At 40.6% G+C, this 19,567-nt stretch overlaps 1 protein-coding gene across 1 annotated transcript in view; it reads right to left on the bottom strand.

The window, feature by feature from the left end:
- NEGR1 (neuronal growth regulator 1) overlaps window positions 1-19,567 on the bottom strand; it is a 917,357-nt gene that overhangs the window by 388,737 nt on the left and 509,053 nt on the right. Inside the window, exon 3 of the mRNA XM_080656273.1 lies at window positions 6,099-6,224. Within this exon, the coding sequence (XP_080512399.1) occupies window positions 6,099-6,224 (126 nt within the window). The remainder of the gene's footprint in view (window positions 1-6,098; window positions 6,225-19,567) is intronic.

A 19,567-nucleotide genomic window follows, 5' to 3' on the forward strand; every position in this document is an offset into this window, starting at 1 on the left:
ACTACAATTCTGAAAAATAGTTCCGCTCAAGTGGTGCAACTAAGGAACAAAAAGCACCCCACTTTTCCTGGGATGCTTAAGAATGTTTTCATTATGGATTGGATACAGGGATAAAGAATATTCCTCACAGCAAAAACAATGTGTGTAAAAAGAGAAATCAAATTTCTATGTAGACTAACTGAATGCATAGTTTTGCCCCACATCTAGTTCTTCACTGCCCATATGCTTTTAAGCCTCCACCACTGGGTTTCTGGCCCATTGTCACTAAATTGTCACATGATCACCAAACAACCTAATGCAAAGGTAAAACTCTTTGGCTCTTATCTGACCTGATTGACATTGCTCACTGCACACTGCTCAGGAAGTGTTTTCTTCTTTTAATCTCTCAAAATCATGGCTTTCTGTTGCATTCTTACATCTCTGACCCTTTGTTTGTATTCTCCTTTATTAATATTTTTTTTATTAAACAAAAGTGCTCAGTGTCAAAAGACTGCACTCAGAAAATAGTTTAAATATGGGCATTGGGAGTCAAAAGGAAAAAAAAAGAGATTAAAGAAGATATTAATGAAATAAGAATCTAAAAGAATGGAAGGTATGTAATCCAGAACGTAACAGGAGAAAGGTTCCTTAACTTAATTGAGTTAGGTAATAGTCTTAACGCCTATGGATAATTAGGGTGAGAATATCCTGCCAAAAGGCATGAGACATATAGAAATTAGGCAACAAAGAGTTTGATACATACAGCCATTGTTTCTCTCATATTTTAGCTTCAGAACCAAAATAATATCTTTGTCAGATAATAAATAGCAGCAGGATAGAGTAAGAACATATCTGGAGATTTCAGATATGAAAGAATAGGAATACACTAGGTAACAGTGATTAAGATAAACAGCAATGAATAATAAGTGAAAATTTGACAGAGGCTTTGGAAACGTCTCAGGTTTCTTATCTGTAAACCATCATTTTAAAATTTATCTCTTAACTTTTCTTATTTTTTTCTGACTGAATCTAGATTTATTGATAAAATCACATATGGTTAAAATGTTTATTTTGTCATTGTATTCAAAATCAGGTGGCTTATGTAAACCTGTCAATGTTCTCCAGGAGTTTGAAATTATTTTTGGCTTCATAACACACTCATTCGAGAACAGTTATATGAATTGCATTTAAGAGCTGTAAATAGCCCCCTCAATTTCAAAAACAGGCTTGGAAGAGTCTATCTGGTCAACATTAAACACATTTGATTAGCCCATTAATAGTTAATATTATAGAATATCAGGTCTAAGTCATGAACTCTTTTCAATATCTTATGCTATTCTATTTAATCCCCATAACCCTTCTGTGAATTATTATCATCACTTATACTTAAAATTAAAGAGGTTAACAATTTTGTCTAAGATTTTACACTTGGTAAAGAAGACCTGTGTCTTAAATTAAATTCTGATTGTCATCAAAGTTCATTATCTTTATCACTGCTATTTGGTACTACCTGGTCCATAAGAAATTACTGATAAGAATAAGAACAAATCATACATTTTATGTTAGGGATTTGGGGAAAACCTTGAAAATTTTCTGAGTAGGTAAGAAACTAGTCAAAGATTACTCAAAACAACTGGATCTCTTATACACAAAGATGTATGAATCTATCTAAATCTCCAGCAATAGAAAAATTTCCTACTTATATTTTCCTTAATATAAATATTTTTACTATTAATTCCATAAGCATTTTTGTATACACACAGCATTGCTGGCCCTGTTCCATGCTTATTGTTAGATAAAAACAAATAAAATATAGTCTACTCTTTGCACTGAGGTTATGTAAGGTCTTGTGGTTATATAATAAGGCCTCTGAGTCTCTGATAATTTTGCTGTCAGACTAACAGTTAGCTATCTTAAACCAATATGTAATGATACTAACCCCAAGTGTATGATTTCTAATCATTTGCAGTAAGTGAAGTGCTTGATTCCACAGCTGGGGCAAGAAAGACACAAGATGAGTCTGGCATATTTTATCATGAAGGAAAATATGAAAATGCTAAAAAAAAAATGATGGGACATATCACAACGACACAAGAATCAGAATGAAGTCACCCCCACTGGCCAAATAAAGGACAATTTGAGCATCAAAATAATTAGAACAGTAATGAACTATAATAATTTTTAAAAGTTAGGAATCCATAAGTCTATGTCATAATATGTAGATAAATAAACAAATAAATAAATAACAGGGGAAAATGAGGTCCTTGTGGACAGCAGAATGCCAAGTGCTAATTGATGAAAGTAAGAGGAGTACTTCAGCTTGAAAAAATCCTCTTTGATGATTATTAAAGATTGGTTCACAAAAGAGTCACTGGTAATGCTAAATCTAAGTGTAAGGTGGACAAGTAGCAGATATTTGTATGTTAAGATCTTAAAATCTTCCCCTACTGCTTATTGGTAACATAGGGAAAGAAAAAATAGATGCACAGTACAGAAATCAGACAACATCTTGTTGGGTAATAGAAATTAATATAAAAAATAAGGAACAGATGGATATCCTGTGCCTCTGGATATCATTCCTTGAGAAGGTTACAACTTCATTTATTTATTTCCAGATGGGCATAACTATAATGCAATCAAGAAGAAATGAGCCAAACCCAAAACGAGAAATATTCTGTTTTAAATAAAGGGTTACATGCATTGTGGAAAAACATCAATGTTCAGTAATGACAAAGAAAGATAAAGAATTAGCCCCCAGACTAAGGAAGGCTAAAGTGATATGACAACTACATACAAAACTTGGATTCCGTACTAGAGAAAAAAAGAATTCCATGAAGGACACTATTCGATCACTTGCCAGAATTGGAAGATGGATAGTAGTGGAATAAAAGTATAATGACAATGTTAGATGTATGAATATCTGCGGTTATGTAATAAATGTCCTAATTCTTCAGAAATGTACATTGACATAACTGGGGAGAAGAGAGCATGATGAATACAGGTTGCTTTCAAACAATTCAATGAAAAGATATAATACATATATTTTTCTACATTTTCTACATATTCTACATAGCAAATGATGAAGCAAATGGGAAAAATGATCATGAATTAAATTTTGATTAGCGCTTCAGAGTCCACAGATACAGAGGGCCCACTGTATGCACTGATGTAGGCCACTTTATATAGAGGACTTAAGCATCTTCAAATTTTGGTGTCTGGGGTGGTGGTGGTCCTAGAACCAATGCTTCTTATATATCCAAGGAACAAATTAAGTTTTGAGGAAGTAAAAATTATCAGGAATGAAAATATAATACATGTATTTTTCTACATATTCTACACATAGCAAATGATTAAGCAAATGGGAAAAATGATCATGAATGAAACTGAATAAAGGATATAGTATGTTCTTTAAAAGATACTGTGATAATTTTTAAATATAAATTTGAAATTAATTTCTGACTATACACTAGAAAAAATAGAAAGAAATCACTAGTATACGTAAACTCTAAGGAAACTCATATATCCAGACACTTCTCAGGAGAGATGAGTTTTAGGAAAATACACTGAGTTGTTGTGACTAAGAAGTGAAATAGTAACTCCAACAGCCTCAGGTGATTAATATCTTCGATGTGGTAGAAGGCACACCCTAAGTTTTCTGTAGATTAGGGAGAAGCTAGTCATCTCTTCCAATGTTGACAAGGAAGACAGTTGACTCTGTAACAGCAAGGGTTTGAACTGCATGGTTCCACTTATATGTGGGTTGTTATGTTTTTTTTCAATAAGTTACCTGTGCTAATTTTGATGAGTGCATCAGAGTCCACAGATACAGAGGGCCCACTATATGCATTGATCTAGGTCATTTTATAGAGGGTCTGAAAATTTTGGTGCTGTGTGTGTGTGTAGGGGGGGGGGTGTCCTAGAATCAATACCCTTAAATAACCAAAGGACAAGTTAAGTTTTGAGGGAATAAACATTTATAAGTGGATTTTGGGATGCATAGTGTCAGCACCTCTAACCTCTGCATTGTTCAAGGGTCAACTGTGTATCTGTTTTTAACACTAGACTTTGCTCATATAGTGACTGCTGTTTTGAGCCACATTTCTTTCATGATATAGCAAAATAAAAAAAGGAGAATATACAAAATATTGATATTTCTTAGGTAAAACATTAACATATCTGAATTTTACAATTTAGCATTCATATATAAATATATAAATGGACAAAAGCTAATAGAATTATCAGGCATGTTACTTAAAGCAGGAACTCCACAGTGCTGCACATTTAAATATAGATAGTTAACAAATTATAATTTTAAAATATTGGAAGCCATGTCTAGCTATTCATTGGATAATAGTTAATATTTATGCTAATTTTTCTAATTTGCTCTGTATGGCAGGATCAGGAAAACAAATATATGTACAGTTTAACTTATAAACCCAATCTGTCTTCTTTCAGCTTCATGATGTTATCCATTATCATTATTCTAATAACTTCACTAACCAACATTCATGCTATTTAATTAAACTAAAATGCACCCAAGCACTTTAAAATGAAGACTATGCATAATAACAAGCACTGCAAAGCAGGAGAGTTAAAATCAACATATTAATCTTAAATTGTATAAAGGTGGAGATTATGTGCCTTGTTCTTACAAAAAAATATATTACCATATCAGATTTAAATCCCTGGAAAGATGATTAAGAATCAGTCATACATTTGCATATCACCTTATACTTTATAAAGCACATTTAGGCCTCGTGTCTATTTGCAGTCTCACAATAGCCAGGGATTATTATCATTTGATTTTGAAAAGTAGGAAACTAGCTGAGAATAACCGAGGCTAAGCGATTTGAGCTAGCAGTGGCTGCACTGATGACTAGGGAATTGGAGATAGGAACATATGTATCCCAACTGTTAGCCCTGAGTTTGTCTCACACTCCACAGAGAGCCCTGTCACTAATACAGTGCTCACATGCCAGTTTTTATGATCCTGTAGCCACGCTAGAGAGTGAAGTGTTGGCAGTCAAGAGTACACTCATGCTTCAGAAACATTATAGAGGCCATAATGCATATCATATAAGTGTATACTGCTGTTATATTGATTTTCTTCTCACATTAATAGTAATACTAAGCAAATGATATGAGTAAGTCTCATCAGACCTACTGCATAAACGAGGAAACCGAAAGACACTTAAGGATAAGTGATATTAAAGAAAGCATTAGCAGATCAAATAGATGTTCCAGCTGTCCTCTTCCTATGCCTCTATAAAATGTGTCTTTCTGATTTCTTTAAAAGCATTTTCATCACAATAGCCTTGTTGAAACTATTTCCACTAAAAACATAGAACAAATAAAAATCAATTTTCATTATCTGAAATCTTGTGGCATCCTGTTCATTAAAAGCACTGTCTTCACTTCCATGGTAAATTTAAAGCTATATAGTTCAAATGTTAAAATGGGACACAAGTTGATGATTCTGGTAGAGTCACTGTTGTGAAAACAGAAGCGTTTTGATGATTATCCTCAGCTTCCTAGGTTGAACTTCCCCTCTTCATGCCACGCCCCTTAGTTCCACAGAGGTACATGGTCTTGTACAAGTGGCTTAAACTCTTGGGTTTTAAGATCCCTTCATCACTGAAAATGTCATTCTAACTACCAGATCCTTGATTCTGAACTGCATTTTCAAATTAGACCCAGCAACCTCATAATTTGTATAATGTGATTTTCCCCCTGATTACCTTAGCAGCTCATGATGGCCTATTAACATGTGCATGCGGACAGAATAAAAAGCCTTACACATGTTGACGAAAATATTTCACTTGGAATATTTCCATTTGGGCCTTTTGTCTATTGATGTGCAATTCTCCAGGATACTGAAACGAAAATAACCTTGACTAAGAATCATGAGACACGGATTCTATTCCAGGCTCTGACAGAAAATGTGCATTTAACATTTGTGAGCGACAGCATATTTAGGTATAAAGAATAAGCATAAAAATATGCATCCTGCCTACCTCATGAATAAGATGTAAGAGAATAAATTGACTCAAGTTTGGAACAAGTGAGGTTAAAGGAGAATAGTGAACAGCATAAACAACACTGGCATAGTTCTGCTTTACCTGACGGGGAGATGTGCCGCCAAGAAATGGTAGGCTCTGGTTTCCCAGTGGCCAAACAAATTAGGGTGACATTGGTTCCTTCATTGATGGTCATATCACTTGAGATGTCATATATCTTCGGAGGAACTGAAATGGTAAAACATGCAGTGGTCAGAAAAAAAATATATAAAATTCTGTTGAGCTATATATGATAACTCCATGATCTCATGTACTAACTAAAGCAGGGGTGGTGAAATGCGCTTATGGCCTATGATCATGATCAGTACCCCAAAGATAGATTCTCTAGCTCCTCAAGACTCTCCTAGAGTTTTCTTTGTTAGTTGGTTAGTTTTATTTGTTTCTAATTTTTAGATGTGGATTATATTTAATAACAAAAATGTTTAAGCATTGCTTAAATTAAAGTTTTATTGTGGATACTTTTTTTGTTGTTGTTAATCCTCACCCAAGAATATTCTTTTTCCATTGATTTTCAGAGAGAGTGGGAGGGAGGGGGAGAAACAGGGAGAGAGAGAGAAACATTGATGTGAGAGAAACACATCCACTAGTTGCCTCCCACATGTGTCCCAACCGGGGCTAGGGATCGAGTCTGCAATGGAGGCATGTGCCCTTAAGCAGAATTGAACCCATGATGCTTCAGTCCACAGGCCGACGCTCTAACCACTGAGCGAAAAATGGATAGGGCTATTGTGAATATTTTGCATTAAATAAACATCTAGAGGAAATGATGAGCAACATAACCTGATGAACAAAAACAGACCCAGAGACAGGGAAGCATTGATCAGGCTGTCAAACCTCAGGAGGAAGGTAGGGGAGGGTGGGGGTAAGGGGAAGAGATCAACCAAAGGACTTATGTGCATGCATATAAGCCTAACCAGTGTTCACAGACAACAGGGGGGTGGGGGCATGCTTAGGGAGGGGTTTGGGATGGGAATGGGGGGATGAGGACAAATATGTGATACCTTAATCAATAAAGAAATAAAACAAAAACAAACAAACAGGGGGGTAAGGGCATGAGTGAGGAGTGGGGGCCATGGGGCAATAAGGACACATATGTAATACCTTAATCAATAAAGAAGGATAAATAATAAATAAATAAATAAATAAATAAATAAATAAATAAACTGGAGTAATGCTAATCAATCTGTTCTATCCATGTATCGTCACCAAAACGATGGTTTTCTTATTGAAAAGAGTAACAAAAATGGAAATTTAGAAGAAATTTAAGCTAGAACAGTTGTGCCTACATCTTGATTCAAAAGCTGAGTAAGATAAAAACATGTGCAGGAAGGACTGGGAAGTAAGATTCTGGGGTCTCAAAGGCATTTTGGGCCTCACTTATCTATCTGCTAAATAGTAGGGCCGGAGATTTCCAGCATTTATGTTCTAAGGGACACTATTACTAGGGGTTCCACAAGAGTTTTCTTGTCAGTGATGGCTGGAAACCACTGGTTGAAATAGTTCTTCACTTGGGGATTTCTTAGAACCTGTTATGCCCACTGTACCTCTCAAGAGTAAAGGGGAAAATATTATGTTGTATTTTTTATTGTCCCTGATGTATTAGACCATGGGAGCTTTTATCCCAGAAGCATTTGATGAAAAGTTTACAGACCATGGAATACAAGGTGGGAAAGTTGGATAGAAAAATCCTTAAATTAACTTCCTGGGTTAAAATGTCCATTATTCTCTCAAATACCAAATGGTCTCATTTAAACCTCAAACAACATGGATATGAATCCTGGGTCCTCTACTGGTTAGTGAGTTATCTAGGGCAAGTTACTTAATGTATCTCAGACTCAGTGTCTTCATCTGAAACTTGGAGATAATAATACAAACCCCATGTAGCTGCTGGGAGCATTCTATAAGTCAATACATGTTAAAGGACTTAGAAAAGTACATGACATTATTAGCTATTATTATTAGATGCCTTAAAAGACATACCATATTGTATTTAATTTCAGTACTGCCCTTTTCCTATGCCTTAAACTGCTCTCAGAACTTCATCACTTTGTTAGGGTATGACTGGCTTATGATATACATTTTGGTTTACTATATAAAAATTACAGTATACTGAGAAACACATCCACTGGTTGCCTCCCAATGGCAATTAGATACCTTGATAATTATTAGAAAAATAGGTTTTACTGGAATATTTTAATTGTTAGAGTTTCTTCATGCAAGAGATATTTACACAGTTATTTTAAAAAAGTAACTAAAATCTATCTTAAGGATAATTAAATTACCTATCCTGTGAATATCATCTTTGATTTTTTAAATGAAATCATAACTCTGCTACAAGAAAAATCTAGGATAATGATTATGGATATAAAGCATTTGATTAAATGTAACTGTTGCTATGATTGAATAAAATGCTTATTCCTAAGTGATATACTATTGTAACTGTTTCTAAATGACATATTTTTAATGAGCATTAAAAACCTGTTATCATTAAGCTCTTCAGTGAGCTCTTCTCAGGCAAATAATAAAAAAAATAAAAACCATTCCAAATAGGTACTCTTTTTAGCTTAACTGAAACAGAACAAAAATATAGTCATTAAGATACCATAGAAAGAAAAATAGGAAAAAATGTGACTTATCTATTACTGGTGAACAGGAGAGTTAATAAAAATAAAGTTACAACATTAAATAGGAATATCATTAGCTATGTGGAAGTAGGTATAAGTTTGATACGGCAAACTCAGAAATAAATGTGTAGATATATGTGAATATACAAACATACATAAATGCACATACACACAAATGCAAATATACTAATGCGCACTATTAAGAAAATAAAAGTTACTTAGTACTTTCTCCTTTATATAGAATATAGTACACAGAGATCAGCCTAGGATGGTTAGTTTATTTATATATTTTAAACACATAACTGATTCAACTTTAGACAGAAGTTTTGTGAATATTTAAGAGAAGTGATGAAGTATCCTAAGACCATACATTCTATCCTCTCAATTACATTATTTTGTTAATTTCATCAGATTTTAAAATAGTTTAGTTTCACCTTATAAATTGGCTTATATCTTAAGCAGTAAACCTGAGTGGTAAACTGATATTAAGAACAATATTTGACCTCACAAAGAAACAACAGAGTTCTTTAGCCATAACTTATATTTGACATTTAACTATGGGAAATTGTGTGGTAAGGGAAGCGTACTGAATTCCAGGTGTGGCATGTCATCTCAGTGATTGCAATCACCTCTTGGGGCCTCATAATTCAGGCTATGCTACAGGGAAGGAACATATGGAAAGAGGAGTTTAGTCAGGGAAATCCCTTTGGCAAGGATCTTCTCCCCAGAATGCATCACCTGTTGACAGCAGATACTGTGTGTTAGGTGTGGGAGGTGGAGGCAATGAAATCTTTCACATGCACTGTGGTTTGTGGAGGCAAAAAACAGATGTTTCTTCACTGAATATTCAAAGCATTTGCCCATTCCATTTAAGAGTTGTACAGAATTTATGAAAGGTTAATTCTGGACACACAGGAAATGTAGAGATTTCAACGCATAATTCTTGCCCTCAAGGAACTTAAAATTAAGAGAAAGAGGCAGATAAGAATGTAACTACGATAAGATAAATATTTTCCACATTTTTCTTTACCATTTGACATGAGTAACACATATCTAATAGTTATGCCTTCTAATTGGGTTCAAATTGGCAGAGATTGGTTTTATATTGGTTTATTTTAATGTGAAACATGTAGAACAACTTATGCACAAAGCTATTTGGTCCGGTGCTATTTATAATGGAGAAACACTATTAATAACCTCATTGTGGGGCAACATAATTGTAGGCATTGTCAGCTCTATCTCCAGAATAAGGCATGGTGATGGAGAAGGGTTTGGGATGATTCCAGGTGCATCAGGCTAAGGGAAAATGGAAGAGAAAAGAGATGCTTCTACTTTGGGTGGCAGGGACTGGGAACAATGCTGTTATCTCAGGCATCTTAAGACCATCCGGTTCTGGTAACTCTTCCTGGGTTACAGAATGTGTGTAAATGATCCACATGCACACACAGGTGGGGAGAACTCTATTGAGCTTTCTGAACAACAAATCGGTGTGTCTTATGGTATGTCCATATGTTGGGCTCTACCACAGAAAAACAGAGTTAAAATAACTTACTATTTATTCTAGATGCATGTTCCTTTTCTATATACTGTATTCTAGACTTTCTCAAATGCTTTATTTAATAGATTTTTATTGATTTCAGAGAGGAAGTGAGAGGGAGAAAGAGATAGAAACATCATTGATGAGAGAGAATCATTGGTTGGCTGCCTCCTGCATGCCCCACACTAGGGATCAAGCCCGCAAACTGGGCATGTGCCCTGACAGGGAATCAAACCTTGATCTCCTGGTTCACAGGTTGATGGTCAGCCACTGAGCTACACCTGCTGAGCTCAAACACTTTATTTAGAAATTTAATTTAAATGAAGTGTTTACAAAGGAGCAAATGTGTTAACTCAATTCAATTATTTTAAGTAACTATGAATATTTATCAGCATTTTTGGACTTCTGTGTATATTATTAAAGTATTTATGACCAGAGCAGAGTAATAAAGAAATATGTTATTCATCTAAATGTAAACTTGTTTAATTTACAGAAAATAATTATTATCCTATCTAATAAAAAAAAAACAATATGCAAATTAACCATCACTCCACTGCACCCACCAGCCATGCCCACAAGCCAATCAGGAGCGGATATGCAAATAAATCCAACCAAGATGGCTACGGCCACAGAGAGCAGGAGGGAGGCTTGGGTTTCCCCGGCAATGGAGGAAGCCAAGCTTTCCACCTGCCCTTGCTGGCCTAAGCCTCCACTCAAGGCTACAAAGTTTCAATTATAGAAGATACATAAATCCCAACAGAAATGGCTGCTGCCATGGAGCAAGCAGAAGGCTTGGCTCCGCTCCAGGCTACAAAGTTTCAATTGTAGAAGATAATAAACCCCAGATACCAGGGCCTCCGCTTGGGTCGCCAGGGGGTGTGGCCGGCCTGCAAACCATCACAGGCCCCTCGCACAGGCCACCTCATGCCCCAAGGGAACCCCCACTCTCATCCGGGACACCCTTCAGGGCAAACCAGCTGGCCCCCACCCGTGCACCAGGCCTCTATCCTATCTAATAAAAGAGTAATATGCAGATTGACCATCACTCCAACACACAAGATGGCTGCCCCCATGTGGTCAAAGATCCTGCCCCCATGTGGACACAAGATGGCGATCAAGTCTGCAGGGGAGGGCAGTTAGGGGTGACCAAGCTGGCAGAGGAGGGAAGTTGGGGGCAACCAGGCCTGCAGGGAAAGGCAGTTGGGAGGGACCCAGGCCTGCACAGGAGATCAGTTGGGGGGGACCAGGCCTGCAGGGGAGGGCAGTTAGGGGTGACCAGGCCTGAAGGGGAGGGCAGTTGGGGGGGACCCAGGCCTGCAGGGGAGGGCAGTTAGGGGTGACCAGGCCTGTAGGGAAGGGCACTTAGGGGTGACCAGACCTGCAGGGGAGGGCAGTTTGGGAGCAAACAGGCTGGAAGGGGAGCAACTAGGCATCATTCAGGCTGGCAGGGGAATGGTTAGGGCAGCCATGGGCAAACTACAGCCCGCGGGCCGGATCTGGCCCGTTCGGCTGTTCTATCAGGCCCACAGAGCCGAAAGAGCAGAGGGTTCTCTTGCTCTCCCCTCCGCTCCTTTACTTTGAATTTATATTAGTTCACACAAACACTCCATCCATGCTTTTGTTCCGGCCCTCCGGTCCAGTTTAAGAACCCATTGTGGCCCTCAAGTCAAAAAGTTTGCCCACCCCTAATCTAGCCCAATGGGGGTGGGGGGGGGCTGGGTCTGGGTCTCACATGATTTTAAGGTGCATGTGGGTGGGCGGGGACTTTACTCTGGGTCCCCCTTTTAATGTGCATGAATTTCTGCACTGGGCCACTAGTCCTATCTAATAAAGAGGGAATATGCTAATTGACCATCACTCTGTCACAAAGATGGCTGCACCCACAGCTGAGGCCAAGTTCCCATGAGGAGCCTCAACAAGCAATCAGTAGGGACCTGAGGCTACACCGGGGGTCCTCAAACTTTTGAAACAGGGGGCCAGTTCACTGTCCCTCAGACCGCTGGAGGGCCGGACTATAGTTTAAAAAAAAAAAACTATGAACAAATTCCTATGCGCACTGCGGGCCTGGGACAAGTCGGCTGCTAAGCAGGAGAGGCAACGGCACCCGGCGGGCCGGATAAATGTCCTCGGCGGGCCGCGGGCCATAGTTTGAGGACACCTGGGCTACACCCTCCCCACCCCCAGGGGGATTGACAGGGGACCTCAAGGTGCAGTTCCTGTCCTGGTGCTGGGCTAGGGGACCTCAGGCTGCTCCCCCAGACCCAGTTCCAGGCCGGAGGACCTCAGGCTGCGCCCCCCACCAGGTGGGGCTTGACAGGGGACCTCAGGCCGCACCCCTGGCCTCAGCACCAGGCCAGGGGACCTGAGGTTATGCCCCCCTGCCTGGCTGGGCTTGACAGGGAACCTCAAGTTGTGCCCCCACCCAGCAGGGCTTGACAGGGGATCTCAGGCCGTGTCCCCCACCTGGCAGGGCTTGACAGAGGACCTCAAGGCACGCCCCACCCCGGTCTGGGCTGGGAGACCTCAGGCCATGTCCCCCATCCTGGCGCCAGGCCAGGGGACTTAAGCTACACCCCTGCTTGGCAGGGCTTGACAAGGGTGGGACTGGCCGGGTCTGGATCTAGCCCAATGGGGGGGGGGGACGGCCGGGTCTGGGTCTCATGCGATTTTGAGGTGCATGTGGGTGGATGGGGACTTGACTCTGAGTCCCGTGGTACGCCCCAGACTCTGACAGGAGGAAGGTTTTCATATGTATTTTACTAATTTTCTTTCATCTATGACACTTCTATTATAGAGAAAGGGCAAATAGCAATATTAAATTATTTCCCCTAATTAATCCCCTTTTAATGTGCACAAATTTCGTGCACTGGGTCACTAGTTCTATCTAATAAAGAGGGAATATGCTAATTGACCATCACTCTGTCACAAAGATGGCTGCACCCACAGCTGAGGCCAAGTTCCCATAAGGAGCCTTAACAAGCAATCAGCAGGGACCTGAGGCTATGCCCTCCCCCACCCCCATGGGGCTTGTCAGGGGACCTCAGGCCATGCCCCTGCCTGGTGGGGCTTGATGGGGGACCTCAAGGTGCACTTCCTGTCCTGGTGCTGGGCTAGGGGACCTCAGGCTGCTCCCCCTGCCCCAGTGCAAGGCCAGGGAACATCAGGACACACCCCCCACCAGGTTGGGCTTGACAGGGGACTTCAGGCCATGCCCCCCACCCTGGCACCAGGCTGGGGGACCTCAGACCACACCTCCCGCTCAGTGGGGCTTGACAGGGAACCTCGGGCCACACCCCCTGCCCCAGCACCGGGCCATGGGACCTGAGGCTCTGCCCCCCACCCAGCGGGGCTTGACAGGGGACCTCAAGGTGCACCCCCAGTGCTGGGTCAGGGAAACTCAGGCTGTGCCCCCCTCCAGGTGGGGCTTGACAGAGGACTTCAGGCTGTGGCCCCCACCCATCAGGGCTTGACAGGGGACCTCAAGGTGCACCCCAGTGCTGGGTTGGGGGAACTCAGGCCATGCCCCCTGCCCAGCAGGGCTTGATGGGGAACCTGAGGCTGCAACCCCTGCCAGTGGGGCTTGATGGGGGACCTCAGGCCATGCCCCCCACCCAGTGGGGCTTGATGGGGGACCTCAGGCCACACCCCCCCATCCTGGTGCCAGACCAGGGGACCTGAGGCTATGCCTCCTGCCCAGCAGGGTTTGACAAGGGTGGGACTGGCCGGGTCTGGATCTAGCCCAATGGTGGGGGGGCGGCTGGGTCTGGGTCTCATGCAATTTTGAGGCACATGTGAGTGGGCAGAGACTTGACTCTGGGTCATGTGGTGTGCCCCAGACTCTGACAGGAGGAAGGTTTTCATATACATTTTAATAATTTTCTTTCATCTCTGACACTTCTATTACAGAGAAAGGGCAAATAGCAATATTAAATTATTTCCTCTAGTTAATCCCCTTTTAATGTGCACAAATTTCGTGCACCAGGACACTAGTTTGTTTATAAATATTTGTTGTGTATGACCAGTGAAAGAGATTGACAAATATCAGAAACTTTGCAAAAACAGAAGTTGGGAGAGGAGAACCAAAATAGGAGTGTAGGCAAATGCATGTACTCACCGCCTCCCACAACCACACCAACATTACTACTAAAACACAGAACAACCATCATCCAGAATTGCCAGAAAGCTGGCTGAATAGAAGTCCTACAATTAGAGAAGAAAAGAAGAAAGCACACTGAGACTGGTAGGAGATGTGGAGGTGCAGAACAGGCTGGTCTGGCACCCAGGTGGGCTGCTTTTTTAATTAGGAGGAGGATCCTCTCTGTGGAGGCCGCCCAGAGGAGTAAGGGGTCCCACCCCACACCAGGGTCCCAGAGCTGGGAAAAGAAGTCCCTATGGGCAGTAAGAACTACTGGCCATAAAAACCAGTGTGGATTGGGGCTCAGTGATGCAAAGGCTGCTGGAGACCAGCTGCTCCTCTTAAAAGGCCGGCACCATGAACTTAACTTACAAGTTCCTGCTTCCTCTGAGCTCCAGTGCTGGACGAGGCTCTGGGGGACCCAGACACATACAAGAAGAAACTGGACTGTCTGGCATCTGGACAGGAACTCGAGGGCAGCTTGCTTTCAGAAGGAGATGCTCGCAGCGGTCATTGTTCCTGTGCAGGGACCTGCCCAGTCACACAGCTGACTGACAGCCATTTCTGTTTGATCTGCCCTGGTGATTCCCTGAGACCTCGCCTCAACCAATTTACAACCCCATCCAAGCTGTGTGCAGCAGCTTTTGCATATTAATGGCCTTTCCTTGCTTAAGCTATAAACCTGTCAAACAAGCTGCAACTGGGTCAGAGAGCCCCAAACCTATCAATAAAAGGCCCAAGACCCAGCACCAGGAACAGCATGCCTTGCTTCACAGCTGGGCCTCATCTGGGCACTTCCAAACCCAATATAAATGGGAGGAATCTGCAGATGTCTCTGTAGCTCCTGCTGGGTGGCCTCAGGCAGTAGCTGACTTTGCACCTCCCTGGAGACCCAAGAGCCAATGTACCCAGTGGTCAGTGTGAGACCGTACCAGATTACAACTCTGCACATCCATAAGTGACACACTCAAGAGGCACATTCAGTGAACACCAAAGCCCCACTGAAGCAAGTCCTGCTCCATAAGGGTGTGTCCTGCACAGCAGCTCTTCCACTGTAGTTGCAGCTGGTCCCCACAGCCAATTGGCCTGGAGGTCAATTCCTCCCAGTGACACCAACAGCAATCAAGGCTCAACAACAACATGACTGTGCACACAGCCCACAAAAGGGTGCACCTAGAGTATCCACCTCAGGTGATTGGGGAGGCTGAACCACTGGGCCCTATAGGATACCTACTACACAAGCCCACTCTATCAACTCAAGGAGACTTAGCAGCTCTACCCAATACATAGAAAAAACACAGGGAAGCAGCCAAAATGCAGAGACAAAGAAACATGTCACAAATGAAAGAACTGGATATAGAGTTCAAAACCACCATTATATGGTTATTCAAGAATATTCTAGAAACCTCCAAGGGACTTAGTGAGACTCTCAAGGATTTTAGTGAGAATGCCAAAAAAAATGGAAAAAGACCAGTCAGAAATTCAGCATACACTGACTGAAATAAAGAATAATATATAGGGATTCAACAGTAGAGTAGACCGTGGACCACTGGTGGTCCATGAGGTCCAAAAGATTGGTAACTGCTGGACTAGAGGATACTGAGAATCAAATCAATGATTTGAAATATGAGGAAGCAAAAAACACCCAACTAGAAGACAAAAAGAAAAAAGAATTCAAAAATATGAAGACAGTGTAAAGAGCCTCTGGGATAACTTCAAGCATAACAACATCCAAATTATGGGGGTGCCAGGAGAAGAAATAGAGCAAAATATTGAAAACATATTTGAAGAAATAATGGCAGAAAACTTCCCCTACCTGGAGAAAGAAATAGACTTACACGTTCAGGAAGCACAGAGAACCCAAAACAAGAGGAACCCAAAGAGGACCACATCAAGACACATTATAATTAAAATGCCAAGGGCAAAAGACAAAGAGAGAATCTTAAAAGCAGCAAGAGAAAAGCAGTTAGTTACCTACAAGGGAGTGCCCATATGACTGTCAGCTGATTTCTCAATAGAAACCTTGCAGGCCAGAAGGGAGTGGCAAGAAATATACAAAGTGATGAATAGCAAGAACCTACAACCAAGATTAGTTTACCCAGCAAAGCTATCATTTAGAATTGAAGGTCAGATAAAGAGCTTTGCAGCCAAGAAAACGCTAAAGGAGTTCATTACCACCAAACCAGTATTAAATGAAATGCTGAAGGGTATTCTTTAAGAAAAGGAAGAAGAAGAAAAAGATAAAGATTAAAAAATATAAACAACAAAGTGGCAACAAATACATCTATCAACAATTGAATCTAAATATCAAACAAATAAAAAAATCTGATGAACATAACAAACTGGTGAATAGAATAGAATCAGGGGCATGGAAATGGAACAGACTGATGATTCTCAGAGGAACAGGGATATGGGGCAGGTGCAGAAAGAGATTAGACAAAGATCTCATATGCATGTATGCATTACTTATGGACACAGACAATAGGGGTGGGGTGGGAACCGGGTTAGGGGAGCTATGCAGGGAAAAAAGAGGTAATAATCTCAACAATAAAGATTTAAAAAAAAAAAAGAGTCCACCAATGAATGTATAAATAAGTGGCAAAACAACTAAAAATAAATAAATACATTAATAAATAAAGCCATACAAAATAAAAATAAAAACAGAAGTTGGAAGTAGATTTAAAGGTTGTGTTCAGATTAAATGTTCTATAAAATTCCTATATATATTTCTTCTTCTTTATTGAATTGATTAGGGTGACATTGGTTAACAAAATTATACAGGTTTCAAGTGCAAAATTCCACAACACATCATCTGTACACCATATTGTGTGTTTACCAGCCAGTCAGGTTCTCCTTCCATCACCATTTATCCCCCCTATACTCTCCTCCACCTTCCCCCTGCAATCCCCTCACTGATGTCTGTGTCCATGAGGTGTTTTTTTATTCTCTTTTTTTTCCCATTTTTGTCTCCATCCTTCCATCCCCTCTCTTCCCTGAGAGCTGTCAGCTGCTTTTTGTCTATGGGTCTGTCTCTATTTTGCTTAATAGTTTGTTTTGTTCATTAGATAACACATATGAGTGAAATCATATGGTACTTGTCTTTCTCTGACTGGCTTATTTCACTTAGTATAATGTCCTTTGATGTTGCAAAGGGTAACATTTCCTTCTTTTTTATGGTCCAGTAGTATTCCATTGTGTAAATTTACCACAGCTTTTTTATCCATTCCTCTACTGATGGGCATTTGGGTTACTTCCAAATCTTGGCTATTTTAAATAACACTAGAGGCCTGATGCATGAAATTTGTGCATGGAGGGAGGGGGGTCCCCTCAGCCCAGCCTGCAACCTCTCCAATCCGGGACCCCCTCGGGGGATGCCTGACTGCTGGTTTAGGGCAGTGGTCGGTAAACTCATTACTCAACAGAGCGCCGAGCCGCGGTTTGCCAACCACTGGTTTAGGGAATTGGGCCTAAACTGGCAGTTGGACATCCCTCTCACAATACGGGACCTCTGGCTCTTAACTGCTCACCTGCCTGCCTGCCTGATCACTCCTAACTTTCCCCCCTGCCAGCCTGGTTGCCCCAACTGCCGCCCCCCACTGGCCTGATTGCCTCTAACTGCCCCCCGCCCCATCGGCCTGGTCACCCCTAACTGCCCCTCTTTACCAGACTAGTTGCCCCTAACTGCTCCCCCCACCAGCCTGGTCACCCCCAACTGCTCCCCCTGCTGACCTCGTCGTCCCACGCAGCCTGCTGTTCAGTTGTTACTGTTAACTATGATGTCATCCCAGACAATTTGCATATTCCTCTATTATTAGTGTAGATTGCAATAAATACAGGGGTGCACATATTATTTTGAATTAGTGTTTAGTGTTTCTTTGAATATATTCCCAGAAGTAGAATCTCTGGGTTGTAGGGCAGTTCCATTTTTAACTTTTTGACGTAACTTTGTACTGCTTTCCACAGTGGCTTCAACAATCTGCATGTCCACCATCAGTGCTCAAGGGTTCCCTTTTGTCTACATTCTTGCCAACACTTGTTGCTTGTTGATCTATTGGTGATAGCGATTCTGACAGGTGTGAGGTGATACCTCATTGTGGTTTTAATTTGCATTTCTCTGATGGTTAGTGATGTTGAGCACCTTTTCAGATAGATCCATGCAGAGAGTGTAGAAATAAACCTACACATTTATAGGTAGTCAATATTTGACAAGGAAGGCAAAAACGTACAATGGGATAAAGATAGTCTATTCAATAAATGATGTTGAGAAAAATGGATAAATACATGCAGAAAAAAATTAAACTAGACTACCTGTTTACACCATACACAAGAATAAACTCAAAGTGGACTGAAGACTTAAATGTTAAACATGAAACCATAAAAATCCTAGAAGAAAACGTAGGCAGTAAAATCTCAGACATTTCCTCATAGCAATATTTTTTTATGATATATCATCTTGGACAAGGGAAACAAAAGAAAAAACAGCAAAAGAGGCCATCAATAAAATAAAAAGACAACCCACTGAATGGGAGAACATATTCAACAATGATAGATCTGATAAGTGGTTAATATCCAAAATATAAAGAACTTACAAAACTCAACACCAAAGAAACAAATAATCCAATTACAAAATTGGCAGAAGACTGGAGTAGACACTTATTCAAAGAGTACATACAGATGTGCCATATGCATTTTAAAAAGTCACTCAGGATCCCTCAAATTAATAATCTGCTTTGATTTTAATTATTCAAGGGTCTCAAATTCAACTGCTACTTAGTATACCCTGTCCTCAACTCCTATTCAGTTGCTTCCATCATGAGAGAATGTTGCATTCATTCAATATATCTATAGATTTAGATTCATTCATCAACATCTCTTGTTGGTTTCACTTTCTCCAAAAAAGTAGGCAATCTGACTTGCCCCAATTGCCTTTGCCCATTTGAGTCATCTATCATAGTGTCATTGGGCAGGGTATAAAGCAGTATCAGCAAGGAAAGTCATATAAATCATATCCAGATCAAATACCAGTTGGTATAATTCCCTACCATGTGCAATATAATGGGCAATTGAGTTTGTGAAAGGTTGCATGGTTTACTTTGTTGTTGTTAACATGTACTTATTTTCTGAGCTATATAAATAAGTTTTTGTTTGTTTAATCAGCAATCTTCACTGATTTCAATTAAATTTCTTCCAAGAATTCATCTTGTAGTCTGGAACA

The sequence above is a fragment of the Plecotus auritus genome (assembly GCF_963455305.1).
Source record: "Plecotus auritus genome assembly, chromosome: 2".
NCBI classification, from domain to species: Eukaryota; Metazoa; Chordata; class Mammalia; order Chiroptera; family Vespertilionidae; genus Plecotus; species Plecotus auritus.